Source organism: Podarcis bocagei, assembly GCF_964188305.1.
Source record: "Podarcis bocagei genome assembly, chromosome: 11".
In the NCBI taxonomy this organism is placed as follows: Eukaryota; Metazoa; Chordata; class Lepidosauria; order Squamata; family Lacertidae; genus Podarcis; species Podarcis bocagei.
The window spans coordinates 34,002,644-34,022,778 of NC_138136.1; the positions used below are offsets into that span (position 1 = coordinate 34,002,644).

General features: G+C 40.1%; 1 protein-coding gene and 1 long non-coding RNA gene across 4 annotated transcripts in view; one reads left to right on the forward strand and one right to left on the reverse strand.

Moving 5' to 3' along the window:
* Positions 1–10,917, forward strand: part of LOC308597071 — a 67,226-nt gene extending 56,309 nt beyond the window's left edge. The window contains exons 5-6 of the long non-coding RNA XR_014012814.1: positions 3,717–3,817; positions 10,391–10,917. This is a non-coding gene — a long non-coding RNA (uncharacterized lncRNA). The remainder of the gene's footprint in view (positions 1–3,716; positions 3,818–10,390) is intronic.
* RASGRF2 (Ras protein specific guanine nucleotide releasing factor 2) overlaps positions 1–20,135 on the reverse strand; it is a 95,042-nt gene that overhangs the window by 17,730 nt on the left and 57,177 nt on the right. For 2 of the 3 annotated variants that reach the window (XM_081212483.1, XM_081212481.1), the window contains exons 14-18: positions 18,958–19,206; positions 17,767–18,155; positions 13,437–13,565; positions 11,904–11,993; positions 4,603–4,709 (exon numbers count right to left, since the gene is read on the reverse strand). In XM_081212483.1, coding sequence (XP_081068609.1) covers positions 4,603–4,709; positions 11,904–11,993; positions 13,437–13,565; positions 17,767–18,155; positions 18,958–19,206 — 964 coding nt within the window. The remainder of the gene's footprint in view (positions 1–4,602; positions 4,710–11,903; positions 11,994–13,436; positions 13,566–17,766; positions 18,156–18,957; positions 19,207–20,135) is intronic. The other variant, XM_081212482.1, reaches the window with a different exon arrangement.

Here is a 20,135-nt window from a genome sequence, read left to right on the forward strand (position 1 = left end):
TAATTCTAAATACGACTGAACATTCTATATAATTCTGTCAATATTGTATAAAATATCCCATGATATTGCCATTGGGGCAACATTCTGCTACTTTGGAAAACAGACAGAAATTCCTTTAAAATCAGTATCAACCTGCATAACAGAAAACTAATTTAAGCTAATTTATAGATGGCATCTAACGCCCTTAAGACAGAGTTACGTTTGCATAACATCTTCACTAGCATGCTGGAGAGGATACAGGGCAAATGGCACAATAATCTGTATGTGGTGGACATGTGAACCAGTACAACTATTCTGGGAACTATTCAGTAAAACTATTCGCTGAAGTAATATTACAAAACAGAATGTATAGTGTAATCCAAGTCTGGGTTTAGTAACAATTTTTAAGAAAGACCAACTTACTTTAATATACTTATTATTTCCCCCCCCCATAGCAACAAAACTACTTATAGCACAGAATTGGAAAGGACTTGAACATCTACACATTGCGCAATGGAGACAAAACATATGGACAATTGCCTTATCTGAGAAACTAACAAAAACTAACATGCCTTGAACAATATATCTAAGGTGGATGGTTTTATTGAAGTTTGGTACCCCTTATAAAATATTCAAGTGAACACCCTGATGACCGGCCTCCACCGACTTCACCCATGGACTTATGGAAAAATCTTATACATTAATTGTCAGGGAACTGCCATCGGAGCCAGAGGGAGAGGGAGGGCTCCAGAGGGATTCCGGAGAGCGTCCCGGGAGGGAGAGAAGCAGCACATCTTCTGGGGAAGGAAATCAGCGTAACACCAGTGGAGAAGGGGGGCAGATGGGGGAATCGGCGAGGTGGCTCCAAGACTCCTTGCCGGGAACCAGTGGGGAGAGCACGGGTCCTCCGATGCCCACACCCTCCCTGCGCAGAAGGCTTCCGCGCAGGGAAGCTAGGCGGAGACTAGGTGTCAAAGCGCTTCTTTGCTGGAAGAAGTTCAAAAAACGCCCACTGACGGATTCTGCCAGCGATTGAGACAGTCACGGGCGAATGGCTGTCCAGACAGAAAGGGTTCATTCAGGCAACCAGCCAAGGGTGGCGTTGATTTACACACAAGCAACCCCTAGAACCATTACATTAATCTTCTGTTACGGCAGATGGAAGGTGGGATTGGGGAAAACTTCTTGTTTTGTTTATATATTGTTGAAAACTATTTTTTTTTAAATCACACACACACACACGAGGAGGGTGGGGGCATTGTAGTAGAGATACGTTTTCTAATTTAAGGTACCTTTCAGGTTCTTTTATCACATGATTCTAAAAGTACAATTGACAAATCTATTATTCTACCTTAGAAATGAATTCTAAGTGAATCCTAATCAACTTGTATCAATTAATTCCGTTCAGTGTGGCCTGAACTGAAATACATGGGAATAGAGCTGTCCTTGGCTGGCGCTGCAAAAGTCTCCTCTCCACTCCACTTATTTCTGAGCAAAAAGCAGGTATCAGCATTTGTGGAGCCTGCCAGTTTTGTTCCTGTAACAGCAGTTTTTGTCTGTCAAACCCGATTGGATATAATTAGTTTAAATGTACAACTTGTATTAGTGAAATGACTTCATAATTCTCAAAGAGCTTTTACTGTTTGTGCATTTCATAAACTGGTAACGTGTACAGTAACTCTGAATGAGCAATCTATTCAACTGGGATTCTTAGCTAACCGTTTTTGCTATTGCTTACCAAAAAAAAGAGACACTCATTCCAGCATGTTAGAATGTTTACCGTCATCACCAAAAAAACCCCAGTTGCTTAATGAAGAATCCGTCATACTGAAGCAGAGGCAACCGCAGTGCACTTCTAATTAGTTTGACTGATTGTATGCTTAGTACAGTGAGGGCGACTCATGTTCCCTGAAGTGTTGCAGGAGATCGATCAAAGCTTTAAACTTCTGCAACTTTTTTTGCTGGAACAATGCAAAAAGCAGACGTATCAGTTTTGCTTTGTCTTGTACATGACCATTTAGGTGCCAAATTCATCATTTAATTGTACCAAGACCAACCAATTAGAAAGTTTTTTGGCGATTGCTATAATTGGAACTAAAAGCATGGAGATCATATGTGGCCCCAAAAACTCCTTATAACTGTCTAATTCATACTGTGTGGGTGTCATGTTCGCAGGCCACAGCGCAGCAAGTCAGTGTTACCGAGGGAGGGGATTAACAGTGCGTATGCAGTAAGAAAAACATGACACCAGCTTGGGATCAAAATGGCCACAATTTCATCGATTGTAGACAATTCTAAGGATAGTTCAGTTGGTTAAAGCGTGGTACTGATAATGCCAAGGTTGCAGATTCTATCCCTGTATGGGACAGCTGCATATTCAGGTTGGACAAGATGATCCACAAGGTTCCTTCCAACTCTATGATTCTATCAAAGTCAGAATTTGGCATACGCATTGGGTATGTACCCTGAACCAGTCAACCTGACTGGTGGCTGTTATCTCCATCAGGGTTGATCCTGGTGAATGGGTACCACCCAGTGATGCAAATCTAATGAGGAAATCCCATCAGGATGCCATTCAGGGATGTTCTATGATCTGTCAACCCCTGTCTGGGCTTTCAGACAGAACCCTACACCCTAGGACCTCTTTACCATAGTACTCTGAATTTTATCTCACTTTTGGGGGTGGCACACCCACCCACCCCCAGCCTTAGACGAAGGATCCAACCCAAGACCATATAAACCTATATATAGCTTGGAGAAAAATGAGGCTAATGTGAAAGTCACTAAATAACCATGCTGTAATTCTCTAATACATCTGGTCCACTTTGGGTCTCTTGCTCATGCCAATGTTGATGTGGCTAGATCCTACAAGTTGCAATATTTTGTACACTTGCTTGGAAATGTTTTGCATTTTTAACAACCTCACTTTTTCTGACATGATCCATAACATACTCAGCATACAGAGAAGGTATGAACAGAATACATTATTAAAAAACCAGCAACATATTTTATGAAGGTAACACAGTTGCTTCATTTGTAGATGTGATGGCATTGGGTTCATTATGCTGTATTTATTTTATTTGCTCATACACAGCTTCAGATTAGGTGGTGCTAAACAGATCCTGAACAGCTTCCCATATAATGAAACTCTGCCACAAGTATGCCTCCACAAATTTCTTTTATGAATTAAATGGTATCGTGGAAAGTTCCCGATCCCTGAGCAATGGGAACTTAGCTTATAGGACTTAGTTTATACTGTAGAGTCAAGATTCCTCTAGAGCCTAGCACTGGAGACTTAATTTGAAGTAATGTATTTAGCGTACTTTTCCGTGTATAAAACTAGGTTTAAAAATTATGTTCAAAATTGTGAGTCATCTTATACACGGATACAATCTCTCCCCCCCCCCCATTTTCTCAATTTGGAGTCCCCCAAAATAGGGGGCATCTTATACATGGGGGGGGGGTGTTATACACAGGAAAATACATATTTACAGTGATAAGTTTGATGCACAGAAGGTCCTGGTGTTAAATCAAATGTTACGCATCCAACATGGAGAATAAGACTATCAGTCATGATGGCTATATACTACCTCCAGGTTCGGAGGTAGAATGCATCTGAATACCAGCTGCTGGGGAACAACAGCAGGAGTGAGCTCATATCCTGCTTGTGAGCTTCCCATAGGCATTTGTTTAGCCACTGTATGTTGTACTAAACAGGATGCTTTGGTTTCATCCAGCAGGACTCTTCTTTAGTTAGCACAGAGGCCCCCAACCAACCTTCAATGTGACATTTTACAGAGCATGATTGGTTTGCATGGGATCCACTGCACCTAATGAGGTAGAGCAATTTTATACCTGTTCCGGCCACAGCCAGAAAGAGGCACTTATATGGAGGTGTTCCATGATTTCTACAGTAAGCCTAATTAAAATGTTACTCTGTTATGTAATGCTTTCCACATGCAGTAAAGAAATGCTTAAATCACCCATGAGTAACTATGCTGTTCTTTGAACGAGGGCAAGCCCAAGTAATAGGAGAACAACATAGAGCCATGACTCATGATTATATTTCAATAGCTAATCATAGTGGAGACATATTTTGCTGATCCAGGCTGCATCTAAACACCTATTTTTTTAAAAAAAACACTCTGAAAATGATCTGGAAAAAACCGCTGTAAAGCTCACAATGGAAAATTTCATTCAGTTCCAATTTCAGCTCTACAGCACCATCTGGTGTCACAGTGTTATAACGCATTTATAACTTAAACAAACAAACCTAATGTAGCTGAGTCCCCAGCGCTAGATTTTTGGCAACTCTGTGCCTATCTCAGAACGGATCAACAAACCAACCTTTATTAGCTTATTCCCAACAATGCATTCGTTTGAGTAAAACACAACTGTAATGAGAAAAGCAAACCTTGTCCCCTTGTAATTACACCACAGCAATATACAGAAGAACTATTCTAATGAGGCTGCACTGCAAACCTAAAATTTTAATATGACAATTGTGATGCTTAACACAGAGCCCAAATTGGTAATTCCAAACTAATTATGTGTTTTTGTGTGTGCGCGCACAAACTCTTTGATACAATGGAGATTTTGCTGGAAAAATGTAACAAAAAGTACCTGAGAATGCTTTGAGACCCAGTGGCGAAGGACATTCAGGACACGATTTGTGGCTGCTCGACGTATTATGAACTCCTTATCGCATGTTCGTTCAGAGTTATTAAACCCTACACAATTTAAAAGGAAAGTTCAAGATGAAATAAATGCTGCTAGATGAAAAGGAAAATCTATGGGAGTAATCCCCCCCAATACATAGCCCATTGGCTCAGAGCATAACTTTTGAAAATAACACATTTAAAGGATTTTGAAGATTTTGCTTACATATTTATATTATATGAGATGTGTATCTATGTGTGTACATATATATATATCTCAAAAAGTCCTAATAGGGAGAAGATTCATACATTTATAAATACATAAAATGAACGGCTGAACCTGTTCTGTCCTTTCTTATGTAGTCCTGAGTATCATAGACACTTCTTCAAATCTAAAATATAAATTTCAGTGGGGGGGACGACTGCAAATGGAAGGTACTGTTTTTCGCTGAGTTGAGTGCCACAAGGTAATGGGTAAAGGGTAAAGGTACCCCTGACCGTTAGGTCCAGTCGCGGACAACTTTGGGGTTGCAGCACTCATCTCGCTTTACTGGCCGAGAAGCCGGCGTTTGTCCACAGACAGCTTCTGGGTCATGTGGCCAGCATGACTAAGCCGCTTCTGGCAAAACCATAGCAGCACACGGAAACACCATTTACCTTCCCACCGGAGCAGTACCTATTTATCTACTTGCACTTTGATGTGCTTTCAAACTGCTAAGTTGGCAGGAGCAGGGACCGAGCAACGGGAGCTCACCCTGTCGCGGGCATCTTAGATGGCTTTAAAACAGGATTAGACAATTGCACGAAGAATCAGTGTGTATCCACAGATATTAACCATGATAGCTAAACAAAACAAATCAGAGGTGATTTGCCACTAAATACCGTATTATTCGTCCCATAGGACGCTCCGTCCCATAGGATGCACCTAGTTTTTTGGGGGGGAAATGAAGGGAACATTTTTTCCCTTTATTTCCCCCCCAAAAGCAGGTCGGGGAAACCGAACCAGGTCGAAGAACAGCGGGATGGCGGCGCTGCGCCTCCCTGCTGTCCCCCGAGCTTGTGGGGCTGGCCGATGTCTGCCCAGCGCGAGGGGCTCTCTGCTTCAGGGCACCCCGCCGGGCGGCAGGCTGCTATCCGCAGCATGGGGAGCCCTGCGGGGAACTCCTGCAGGGCTCCCCACGCTGCGGATGTCTGTCCGGCGCACGGGGCGCTCTGCTTTCAGGGCACCTGACGCTCCGGGAAGCAGGCTGCTATCCGCAGCCTAGTCATCCCTGCGGGACCTCCTGCAGGCTGCCTAGGCTGCGGATGTGTTCCCGAAGCGCCGGGAGCTCTGCTTTCAGCACGCCTGGCGCTCCGGGAAACAGGCTGCTACCTGCAGCCTAGACAGCCCTGCGGGAACTCCCGCAGGGCTGCCTAGGCTGCGGATGTCTTCCTGAAGCCTGGAGAGCGAGAGGGGTCGGTGCACACCGACCCCTCTTGCTCTCCAAGCTTCAGCGAAAGCCTGCATTCGCCCCATAGGACGCACCCAGATTTCCCCTTCATTTTTGGAGGGGGAAAAGTGCGTCCTATAGGGCGAAAAAATACGGTACTTGATGATATACAGGTGGTACATAACCCCAGTCAAGCTTGTAAAAATCTACCATTTGCCCGATAACAAATGTTGGAAATGTAAAGAAACTGAAGGTACATTCTTTAACCTTTGGTGGACGTGCCCAAGGATTAAGGCTTTCTGGGAGATGATCTATAATGAATTGAAAAAGGTATTTAAATATACATTCTTGAAGAAACCAGAGGCCTTTCTCCTGGGCATAGTGGGCCAATCGGTGTTAAAGAAGGACAGAACTTTCTTTATGTATGCTACAACAGCAGCAAGAATACTTATTGCAAAGTATTGGAAGACACAAGATTTACGCACTCTGGAAGAATGGCAGATGAAAGTGATGGACTACATGGAATTGGCGGAAATGACTGGCAGAATCCGAGACCAGGGAGAAGAGTCGGTGGAAGAAGATTGGAGGAAATTTAAAGACTATTTACAGAAATATTGCAAAATTAAAGAATGTTAGAATGATGTTAGATTGAAGTTAAGTGGTTTCTAGCGGTAATGGTTTAAAAGAATATGGAAAAATTAGATTTTTAATAGGTAAAAATTTAATGTTATAATATATTAAGATTAAACATCAGGATAATAAGGAGGAAAAGGAATTGGTGAACTAATAAATTGAACTGGAATACAAAAAAGGGAGGTATGAGGAGGTCCGGGAAACAAGTAAATGAAAGATAAGTGATGTAAAGATGGAATTATTTTTAAATGTTTTTTATTTCTTATTTTTTCTTTTTCCTTTTTCATTATGTAATATTGTGAAAACTTCAATAAATATTTATATATATATATATAAATTAAAAATACGGTACTTGGGAGGTGCAACTGCAGTGAAGGGCTATTGCCTTCAAACCCAAGTGAAGATCTCCTAGAGATATCTGATTGGTTGCTGCGGGAAACAGGATGATGGTGGACCTTCGGTATGATTCAGTATTCTACTGTGACTTAACCCTTAAAATAAATGTGTAATATCAGCACTTACTGGCCTATTAGGGAGAGAATTATGCACAAATTCCACAGTTTGTTGTGGAACCTATCCAATTGTTTTAATTTTTTTTTGCTGAAATCGAACAATTCCAATAATACATAAGGTATGTCCAAAAATAAGAAGCTGACCATCTCATAACTGTTTGATGACAAATTCCTATACCAGAGATATTTGTCTTTGGCAGACCTTCTCTAACTGCCTTTGTTGGCTAACCTAATATACCGTAACTTGAGTCAAGTCTTTATTGCATCAGCATTTATGTTTTCCTAGCACATGCACTTTATTAGATGCACAAATTTGAACAAATATTGGCTCCTCTACATGACACGCAGCGTCATTTGACTGACCATGAAAAGCTCCCTGTTTTGTCGCCTTCCCTTTTCTTTCTATGCAGTGTTTGACTGCACGGAACAAATGGTCTTGGAAGCTTCTGCATATTTATCTCCCTCTTTGAAGTATGAGGCTGCCTCTCACTAATTAATTCAATATATTTGTTAATTGTCCTTAGCTAAATATTGTCATCCCCACTTATACTTCGTTACCCTCATTATTCGGCAGTAAGGTTTATCATACTTAATAGCCCCATTGTTTTTGTATTTATCATTGTCTGTTCTGCAGATTCAGTTATCTTTTTCCTTGCTCATTTTTGTGTCATTTGCAATTATTCTTTATTTTTATTTGGAACTTTTACTAAATGCATTTTCTGCTTGTTCGTGGTCTGACTAATTATTTGGTATTGGAAAATAATGATTCTGCAAAACAGACTAAATGCTGTGCATAATTTTTGGTTTCCTTTGCAGCACAGTTTGACTTGCTGTGGTTAGTCACCTGCAGCTATCTGTTTTTTAGAAATCTTTTCACTAGTTAGCCACCTGTTCTGCTTGTTATATATCATATTACATAATGCACAGGTTGGGGTTTCCCAAGTGGACTCTCCCAACATTTAGGCAGCGGAGATTTTGCAATCCTATGCTTAACAGCCATCTAAAGAACCATTTCACAGTGGAGACAGAATGATGTTATTGTGCTTTTTGCAAAAAAAGGAGCATGAAAATGTTATAAATACAGAGAGTAGGAAGTATTAAATGTGATAATATCAGGGCTATGCTAATTAGCAACAGCAATCTCAATTAAGTGCAAAAGGATGCATTTTATGAAAACAGTTTAACGATACATTGACATTGATGGTGTCTATATTCATAGTGACTATCATAGGAAACAGATCTTGGAATCATAGTGGAAAGAACACTGAAAACATCAATTTAGTGTACCCAAGCTTTAGGCAGATTCAGAAAGTAAAGAAACGAAGGAAATAGCCCCAGCAAATAGAAATCTATGTAATGTGTGAACACCATTGCCTAGGAGTAAAGACAGAAAAAAATCTGACACTGATGACCCCAAACTGATGTGAACAGCTAAGGTGTAGAGAGCTCTGGAATGTACTTTAAAAACAACTAACTTCATTGTGCTCTAAGGCAGCAATGTGGAAACAACCCTCCCAAATGCAAAGCTCCTGAAAGTCAAAGGAAATATGAACTGTGCTTTCAGTAAAACAAAAAATCAGGCCAAGGATGTCAGCAGAAAAGACTATCAGCAAGTTTCAAAATGCAATATATATGATCAATTAATTGCCAACAATATATAAATACCAGTGGGTCATTTATATCTTCACAGATAGTTCCCTTATATAATATATTTCAGTGCACTAGATTTTAGCCTAGTAATTTTGGCTGCTCAATATACAGTGAATATACTAACATGCAAAGTTTTCAGGATCCTCACCAGTGACTTTGGGCTTATCCACACTTCCTCTTGTTGCACTACTTTCTCCCAGGGAAAACTGCTCTTTAGCGCTTAATTGGAGCAAACGGCAATTAGGTTTTCTGTGAATTGCTGTTTGTTCCAATTTACAGCTCAAGACTAGGTGTTTCTTGCAGCTTTCTACCACATGCCGAAAGCATCACTGCCCATGCACTGTCTTCCTCTCTTCTGCTCTATTCTCTGACTACAGGCTGCACTAATTAAATCTCAGGATGCAGCTTAATTCAGGAAGGACCCCATGACCTGCCATAGAGGGGCCAGTGGCCTTGGTCCTCCCCTTACAGTTGAAGATGTATTTATTAACAGGGCGCAGTCTTCTTTCTCTTCCTCCAATAATTACCATTTTAATAGAAGCTTGCTGATTAATAAAAGCTGCATGGTGCAGTTCCCCTCAGTTTGAAGGATAGCATTTGCCTAACCAGTTGATAAAATTGCTAAGCAACAGTTCTCTAGATTCAAAACAGCTCTTGGTTCTGGAACAAAAATAGAAGTCTATTCAAATTGATCACAGAATTCGTGCATATTGAAAAGAAAAAAAGAAATAATGTTCCCGAGTATAAAATTCAAGGACAGGTTGAAGCACGTGAATTCTCTGCCTATTATTGACACCCCAAACAGTCTAAAGACAAACTTTAGGAAATATGATAAATATGTAAATTTCAGGTAGAAATACACTAGGGAGGAAATGCCAAGGCCATTATTTTAATCAATGGGGAATACAGTGGAAAAACACTGCCATGCTTCATTCTAGCAAAAACAGCACGTATTGTGCACCAATAAGGTGTGCTAGATGGCAAACATGAGAGGATGCTTTCACCTTTCAAAACTACAGATTGAAGCATTTCATCCTTCTCCCAGTGTTGTAGCAGTAGAACATTTTTTTAGCAGTGTGCAACAACACAAAACAAAACAAATTAAAAACAACAGTAAAAATGTAAACACTACAAGAGCAAAAGAAATACACAATCAACCACGTACCAGCAATCTGCTGGAGCAAATCATTCAGTTACTTGGTTGAAGGCAGATGACTGAAACCCACCTGCACTGTGCTGAGCTGCTCATTCCTCATCCCTTCCCCTCTCAATAACTGGCAAAGATACTCAGTGCTGGAAAGTGAGGTGAGCCTCACTGCCCTGCCCATACCACCCTGCCAGCTGAACCTGCCAGTGATATTCTAGGAACCCTTTCTAAGCCTTCAGCTTTCATTTGTAAAAGCAAGTCTCTAGTCCTTTCAATGTGGCGATACAAGGAAAAGCATGCAGACTGAATTGGTCTCTACTGAATTGCTATCTAAGAAATAATTTAACTGATGTAAGTGTATTGAATGACCTGCCTTTACAGACTGGCTATTCTACAACTTATTCCTGGCCTGCTTACCACATAATTTCTGGCTACAGGACTGGCACCCATGTACACCATGAGAACAGTCATGGTTTTCTCAAGAAACTATAGGGCCCATAGATGACGCATGGACAACCAGCGAATTGAACAGGTCAAAGTTTTCAAATATCTTGGCCTTATATTCCAGTCTACAGGATCATGGGGAGCACACCAGAAATGTGCAAAGAAAAAGCGTCCCAAAGCGCCAAAATTCTGGCACACTTTTTCTACACAAAAGGTGGTAAACATATACCATCAGTCCTGGAAGTGTTCCAAGCTAAACCCCTAGCACAGTTATTGTATGGGGCTCAGATTTGGACAGGCACTCACCTTGGATCTACGGAAGCTGTCCAATCAAAGTTCTTAAGGCAAATTTTCTCTGTACCACCCTGTGTCCCAAACGCATCATTGCGCCTAGAGGCTAATCTTCCCTTGATGGAATTGCGGATTTTGCATAGGACACTTAACGACTGGCTTCGCCTAAACTTAAATCCCCCCGGTCTAATATCCCTAGTGCTGCGCCTGGATAGACAATCAAAAACTTCACTCCTGTGGTTTATCACAACAGCTACTCACTTTGGGTTTTAGTAAAGCAGTCTAATTTGTCAGCGCCTAAATGATATTGAGCGTCAGAACAACTTGGCCACAATAAGGAAATTTTGCCCATGGTATGACAATTTTCCACCTACCCTTTTTGACTCTCTGGCACCCTATCTGCATAACCTAGCAATTCTAAAATACAGGTGCACTTTTACTTTCGCAAGATTGAATGTATTGCCCTTGGCTGTACTTGAGGGATGATTCCAGCAGATTCCACACAAAAAACGCTTATGTCCCTGTGGAGATGGCCATAACAAATTGATGGCGCATGCCCTTCTGGCTTGCACTCTTTATAAAGACTTGAGGAATGAGGTTATCACCCCTCTTTTATTGTCCACTCTGGGTTGCCCAGTCACTGCCACAGTGTCCTTTCTCTTGGCAGATCAAGATGAGCAGGTGACAGCAAAGGCTGCAAGGTTTTTAGCTGGGGCAATTAGAATAAGATCCACTATTTGACTACTGATTCAAAACCCTAAAATGTTATTTTATATAATTGACTTTTTATTTCTATTCTTTATATATCATATTGTTGTTTTATTGCTATGGCCGATGTCTGATGCAAATAAAGATTCATTCATTCATTCATTCACCATGAGCACAGTGATGAATATTTCAAAGAAGTATTTGTCAATCATTTAGCCTGAAATCCTGTATCTTGTTATGTGGCAGCAAGCCCCATTGAATTCAATGGGATTTACTTTTGAATTGGTATAGTATTTCTCAGTTAGTTAAGCTTAGTTTTATGCTGCCTTTTGGACCAAAGCCCCCCAGAGCAGCCTGCAAATATTCGATTGCAAATATTGACTGCATTCACTTACTAGTGCTCAGTAATTCACCCCCACCCCCAAAAAATTTTTGGTACCAGAAGGCTCACCTGGTGGGCTCCCATGCCCAGCTGCAGCTGTAGCAATAGCAAAAGCAGAAGCAGGGGAAACGGAACAATGACTGTTGTCAGTCGCCTGTACTGCAAAGTAAATAACAAAAAAATAAAACAACATCAACAGCGAGCATTGTTTTGTAAATGAAAACCACAAGCTTGGATATCTATCTCCATGTATGCTTTTATGGTAGAGGAAAAAACATTGTTTAAGCATGCATATATACAAGCAAACCTTCCTGCTGGAAAAAACAAACAGAACATTTTGTGATTTTGTTTTTGATTCAGCAAAGGCCTCTGATAATAGAAGAGGAAGGAATATATATTTTGGTCAACTTCCACCTCCTCCTGCAGACTCCCATGCTGTTCCAGAAGGGCAGCCAACCCTCCAGAAGACATTTTTAGGGGGCAGCATTTGGGAAAGGGGGCTGGTAAAAATCCCCTCTCCCCACCTGTTGGCAGAGGCACCAGCTGGATCAAAAACATTTCCATGAGAGGAATTTAACTAACAGAATACGAGAATAGGAAGATGGAATATTTAAGGAGGAGTGGGAAATGTTTGCAGAATATCTGAAGAATCATGTTAATCAGGCTGAAATGTCAGCAGGGTTAATGTAAATTCAGCAGTCTAAAGCGTTAAATATATAGGGGGAGAGAGAAATATGAACATAAAGGGAAATTAGAATATGAAGTATTAATTGATAAATAATTAGAACCATGGAAGGGGGGAAGGGAAGTCAGTGATTGAATGTATGGTTATAATCAATGAAATGTGAGACATGGTAATGAAAAATGATTTTAAAAATATATATGAAAAAGCATTTCCATGAGGGGAAGGCACAATCAGATTCCACGCTCAATTTCTAATCATACTGAACTTCCGCATGGCCTGATTCCCAAGAGAGATGTGAAAATTCTACTATGGATTTGATTAAAAGAGTCATGGAGAAAGAAGTTACTTCCGGCTCATGCAATGGAAGTGTTGGGTTCAGGACCAAGTTGTCAGTATGTTGCATCCTTTAAGCATCTGTTAGTGGGACACACGATTTACTGGAGTTCTACCAAAAGAATTTCACTCCTGGTTAAGCAATTTATTCACATTGTGTAATGAGTAATTAGAATACCATCTGTACATTTTCAGTGCCACACAAATAGACTTATTTCCCACTAACAGTGATCGGTATCATACATCTCATCACCATACACAGTGCACAATGTGTCCCCTCAGTTTGGTTCATGAGAATCTGTCAGTTATAAGACTCAAGTCAATATTTTTCTCGAACAAATGTACATCTAGTTCAAAATATTGCAGAACATTTCATTGCATCCTAACGCAAATATGCTTTTCGTTCTCTTGCTGCTCAAATGCTAATCATTTGGAATGGTGTTATTCACATCTTATTTTCTTACATTTTGCAGAAAGAGAACAGAAATAGATAGTAAACAAATTGTTTCGGAATTTATTATCACTACAAGGTCCTTTTGATATAACCATGCAATGTATTAAAGTTTTGCTTTTTTTAACCTTACCCCCTGGCTGTCGATAACGTAGATGTCGTGGAGTCGAAGGAGATCTACACGGGGAGAGCTCAGGAGTATCCACAGTTGAGGCACTTTCTGGGATAGTGCGATCCACTGATACAGATTCCAGAACCGCTGCTTTAAGAAGTATGCACTTTAATATAGAGACAGCGAGTGGTCTTTATAATTCAATCATAAAACATTTCACATATCAGGTATGAAATTATGCTACACCTTCTTAAACTCTAAAAACCAAAAGGTTGTTTTTTCAGTGTGCAGATTCTGAACAAAACAGATGCATTTTAAATGATTTTTTGAAAAGAAATGATTGAAACATTTGGTTTGAAAACAACAAAAACCCACTAATGTCTTTAAATTAATGAGACCCTATATAATGGTCAACTATAAAATCACCTTTAATATATGGGGAACAAAGTAATATTGTTCTTAAGACATTGATCATAGGACATTGATCAGTGGGGTCTTCCTTGTTCTGTTCAATGTTGATGAAAGCTCTGCACATGAAAAAAGATGGCTTTACATGCACATTTTTCATCACTGAAAATGATAAGCAATATATGTTCATGTGAAGTTCTATGTGCACATTGGGAGCTCCTGGTGTTTGGGATTCTAGCACTTACTTCTACCAGCCAACATCATTTTATAGTTCTGTCAGTGAACTTTAGTTTACGCTGCTCATGTAACATATTCTGAGACAACCCTTTAGGAAATTCGGGAAATAAGTTTATGCAAGTGCAACACCTGCTCACATAAATTTAATAGTATTGATAAAATATCAGGGTACTTGACACTGACAGAAACCAATGACACAAGTAACTATAAAGCTTATAAATAAGGGAATAAAGGACACCAATTTAAAACAAAATAGGCTGTACTATCAATAATGAAGATAGCTGTTTCATGATTTTGCATCTACTCAGACCAATGTCTAGTGGTTAAAGACAGGAAACAAACAATTCAACTATTAGATTCACCAGAATCTAAAACAAACATCACTGCAGAGTTTATGGATTCAAAAAGAACTGAGGTGAAAGAGAGTGAATGACCACTCTCTGTGTTGTGGTAAGAATTCCATACAGTTCTAGCAGTGGTGACAAATTTATTTCATCTATTAGGTACCACATGCCATTATTTAAAATAAAATTGTCAACATCATTTCGGGTTGTTCTTATCTGCAAGACTGCCCTCAGTTCAATGTTGTCCTCTCAGGTATTTGCTGTATCAGACCTGTTCAAATGCTGGACTGAAAAGTATTCTCAACTGTTATGTTTTCCTGTTGCCTTTGCTCCCTTTGTTGGTAAACAGAGAGTTTAAATCTGAAGCATAATTTGTCAAACTACATGCAAAACATAATCTCCCAGTGTATTACCCTAATGCTACTACTGAGTTTTCTCACTTTTGTTACCAAAATCCTCATAGGATTTGATACCTCTGCTTCAAAGGTCTTTTCTTACTCAAGGCTTCATTTTTTCCATACAAAAATCAAAGTTATTCACCTAAAAACTAGGCAGATTATATTTAATTATTTTTACATGTATTCACTTTCCTAGTTTCCTTTGTTGGTGAGGGTTGAATTTAATTATGAAGGATAGAGTTATCCAATGTACTTCTCTACTGTATCAAACTCTTAATTCCACCTGAGAGCTTCTCTCACTTGTGTTATCAAAATCCTCACTGTATCTGATGCTTCTGCCTCAGGGGACACACCTTAACAAAGATTAAGGCTGCATATATTCTGCCTGTCAACCAAGAAAATAAAAATCAGCAGAATAAATCATGGAAATTCATTGTACTTGCACGTCTCTGTTTTGCATAATTCTGTTTGATATTGGTGCTTTTCATTTACACAGTTAACTTTCCATGTGCCTTATTCTTGATACATATTCAGGCAAGAAGTCACTAGCTTAGGCATCAGGAATAATTTACGTCATTTTAATTATTATTAATATTATTATTAAGTATTATTTTGCTTTTCCATTCTGCATAATGCTCATTGACACTGCTGAGATTATATAACTGGGATTCTGCTGTAGAACTAAATAATTATGTCAACAGAGAACTGAACTACGTGTTTTATCTCAGGCTATACATAGTTATTGGCTAACACAGTAGAATTTATTACATAGGGTACAGTCTGCATTTCAATAAAGTGGTACCTCGGGTTAAGAACTTAATTCGTTCTGGAGGTCCGTTCTTAACCTGAAACTGTTCTTAACCTGAGGTACCACTTTAGCTAATGGGGCCTCCTGCTGCCGCCGCGCCACAATTTCTGTTCTCATCCTGAAGCAAAGTTCTTAACCCGAGGTAATATTTCTGGGTTAGCGGAGTCTGTAACCTGAAGCATATGTAACACGAGGTACCACTGTACCTAACAAATGAACAGAGACTAGTAGAAAAAGCCAGCTGTAACTGTTATGCATAATAACAGATACTAACTTTTGCTGAAAATCTCCTAGGCATTTTTTATCTGCAAATGAGATCTAAACTTGCTTAACTTCTTATTTGCTAGAAGTATTATTTCTGACACCATTCCTTAAGCTTATTTAATTAATGATCGGCTAATTACCACTGACATTATAACTAATGTCAATCTAAAAGATCTCTTGTTAAACAATATATTACTTTCTATAGTGACAAATCCTTTGATGAAGACTGTATTAAGTGTCTCACCAAGGTGCTTTTTTTTAAAAAAATATCCTTTTCAAGGGAATTATGCTTTCTTCAGTTTTACAGTAATTCTTGTCAGGTTTCTCCAAAGAAATAAAAAGGGGCTATGCTTGGGGGGGGGGGGAGAGAAGAATACAACTCATGTAAGTAAAAAACGAAAATAAAACTGAGGCTGAGAGAAATTTTCATGAGCACCAGTTTCCAGGTTAGAATTTGCATGTTTAACCAGGAGAAGCTTTCGTAGAACAGATAAACAAATTACCTAAAAGCATCAATATGTTTCTCTGCTCTTTGTCCAATTCCAGGACATTTATCACAGCTCACAGAGATGTGCGAAGGTCCCCAAGGCCCATCAATTCAGCACCCTGTTCCCCAAATGCCTCTGGGAAACAGGTTGCAAGTGGGACGTGAGGCCAATAGCCCTTTCCTACTGTTCTTTCCCAGCAACTGGTATCCTGGAGACAGCCACCACGACTCAGAGACATGGGTAAGTCTGAAGCTCCCTGTATTTGCCAAATCCCTTTTTAAAGTCATCCAAGGTTGCATTCATGTGGCGTTTTATTCCGTCTTCCCAACTTTTCCCAAACTGTTGATTTCCGCATTATATCTGTGTTTTCACACAATATAAAAATGACTTCCAGAAATATAGCGGAATATTGCACAAGTTTAGTGCTAATTTTCATTTTATTTGTGAATAGATTTTTTTCTGAAAGTTGCACCGAAGAGGGAATTGCAGGTGCAGCTTGTCATGTAAGCTACACCTCCTGGAATTCTTTCTTCTATGCAGATATGAAAGGTGAAGGAGCCAGTGTGGTGTAGTGGTTAAGAGCAGTAGTCTCGTAATCTGGGGAACCGGGTTCGCGTCTCCACTCCTCCACATGCAGCTGCTGGGTGACCTTGGGCCAGTCACACTTCTTTGAAGTCTCTCAGCCCCACTCACCTCACAGAGTGTTTGTTGTGGGGGAGGAAGGGAAAGGAGAATGTTAGCCGCTTTGAGACTCCTTAAAGGGAGTGAAAGGCGAGATATCAAATCCAAACTCCTCTTCTTCTTCTTATAGCTACCCCAGAAATTCCAGCCATGATTTGTTGAAATAATTGCTCAAGGGATCTACACAAATTGGGGGGGGGGGGAGCTTGCATCTTACAGCTCTAGAAAATCCTCTTTCTACATTTCTTGCATTGGTCTTTTAAAGGAGAAGAAGAAGAGTTTGGATTTGATATCCCGCTTTATCACTACCCAAAGAAGTGTCACAAAGTGACTAACATTCTCCTTTCCCTTCCTCCTCCACAACACAACACTCTGTGAGGTGAGTGAGGCTGAGAGACTTCAAAGAAGTGTGACTAGCCCAAGGTCACCCAGCAGCTGCATGTGGAGGAGCGGAGACACGAACCTGGTTCACCAGATTACAAGACTACTGCTCTTAACTACTACACCACACTGGCTCCCAGTGAAGAAGCAGCATGTGCCAATTTATTCCTCCACTGCTCCTTTCCCATTTGTGCACATAAAAGTAAGAGGATTTCAAGTTGTGCACTTGAGCAGTGGGTGATGCTCAAAACATAAGCAGGCCCACCTCCCTTGTACCAGCACACCCACATTTCTTTGCAAAATAGCAACCTTTAATTACACAATATATTGTATATATAATACCTCTTCGGATGCTTCTCCTTAGTTTGTTGCAAAGCTCAATACGTGGATTCTCTGAGTTTTCATCTGCAAAGCCAGGATTTTGTTCTGGAGATGAAGGGCCTTTGCTAAGGTCCAATGGTACTTTAGATAGCGTGGGTGGTGGTGAAGTGGCAGGGCTGTATGTTGAGGTAGGACTACTGGCAAGAGAGGTCGTAGACAGATCTAAAGCCCCTATCCTAGAATTTAGTGGAGAACTTAGTGACAATTTTCTGGTTCTGACAGGCGAGGAAGTCCTAGAGAGTGATAGAGGTGGAGGGGAAGAGAATTTGCGGCAAAGGTGTGGTGATTTTGCATCAGCCAGGTGTTCTCCTCTGTTGTTTTGGTTAGTAGCAAAAAACAATTCCAAAGATCTAGGAGAGAAAGGAAAGGCCAGAACGGATTTTGAACAGTGCATGCTAAAAGCTACTCATAAAGGAACACAGGTCATTTGTATTTTGGCATGTACAGGCAACTCCCCATTTACGCATATTTAGAGCACGTGCACATCGCCACAAACCTGGAAATGGCACGAAAAGGGCAGAAATGGCCCTAAAAGAGCAAGAGAACAGCAAAAATGGCGCGAAAACAGTGTCTAGCAATCCCATGAGCCTTTGCAAGTGGAAACCCAGGAGCCCTTGCATCAAACTTTGTGGAGAGTTGGAATTTGAGCAAGGAGATTTGGAGGGAGCATTTAATTAGTGTGATTTCAACTGGCTGGAGTTCAACCGCGTAAAGCTGAAATGGCACGTGTGAATTGTTGGGAGAGTGGGTTATGGGTTTGTTTTGTTCTTGTTTCTATTGTGTATTCTGTGCTTTTATTTTTATGCTGTGAACTGCCCTGAGACCTTTAGATGAAAAGCAATATACAACTTAAGTAAATAAATGTGTGTAAGCTGCAAGTATAATATTGAAATATGGTTATGCGCATATTGGAAAATAAAAGCGACAAATTCCAAAACAGAACATCTACCATACCAGCAGGTATGACATGATTGGCATTACAAAGTCCAGGATGGATGTTTGAGCCCAGCTGGATTTTATTCCTTCTCCCATGGTAAGTAAGCAGTATGTAAGCGTAAAAACAAACATATGTAAAATTGTAATCCAAGCATTTTGCAGGGTTTATTATGACGGGAGATCTCACGAGAACATAATGAGTAGAAAGGAACTCACCTAACAGGGATTGAGGTGAAAGGCCTTTTGTAAATATCCGACAGTTTCTCCAAGACAACTGCTGCAGTAGTAAATATGCGATAAGTATGTAGGAAAGTATTAAGGAAATCAATACTGAGAAATCGCAAGTCTGTTAATCTCTCCAAAAGGCGTTCAACGCTTGCATAACGAATCTGGGGCACTTTGCAGGAGTTTAGTGTTTTGCTGAAGCAGATGTCAATGTCATCTTTGTGAAGACGTGCATCAGATCTACATAATATAATTATTTAAAGACTATTATTAAACATCATTTCGTAAGTCGTACTCAGGGTTTTTTGTTTTAAAGATGCTGTCATTTTTTAAAATATAAAAGACAGTCTTTTCTATACCCTTATGCAACTCATACCTATGCAACCAAAAGTTAAATGTGGGATGTGTGGGAAAGCCCCAATGATTATTCTAGCAGAATGCAGTAGGATGTATCCCAAAATCCTTGGGGCTTTTGTATTTCATTTTTAATTTGTATTACTGTACTCAAAGTGGGTTTTATAATCAGGAATAAATGTGCTTGTCACTTCCCAGCCTCCACTACACCATACATGGCCTTTCAGCAGCATTGCAGCTCTACATGGGGCAGTGGAGAGGCTTGCAGTGAAAGGGATCTTGCTGCATAGGGGAGCACAGTGGTACCTTGGTTCTCAAATGCCTTGGTACTCAAACAACTTGGAACCCAAACATTGCAAACCCAGAAGTAAGTGTTCCGGTTTGCGAACTTTTTTTGGAAGCCAAACGTGCTCCATTTTGAGTGTTATGCTTCCAATTTGAGTGCCACACTTCCGTTTTGAATGCTACGCTGAGATCTGCCTGTTTCTATTTATTTTGCTTTTTTGTTTCTGCGGCTCTTTTTGTTTTGTTTTTGTGACTGTGTGGAACTCAGCTCAGCTACTGATTGATTGATTGATTGTGTGACTGCAGTTTATTGCTTTCATTTTATGGATCAATGGTCTCGTTAGATAGTATAATTCATGTTAAATTGCTGTTTTAGGGATTGTTTTTAAAAGTCTGGAACGGCTTAATCCATTTTGCATTACAGTGGCACCTTGGTTTACGAACTAAATCCATTCCGGAAGGCCATTCTTAAACCAAAGCGTTCTTAAACCAAGGCATGCTTTCACATAGCAGCGAGGGACTTAATTTAC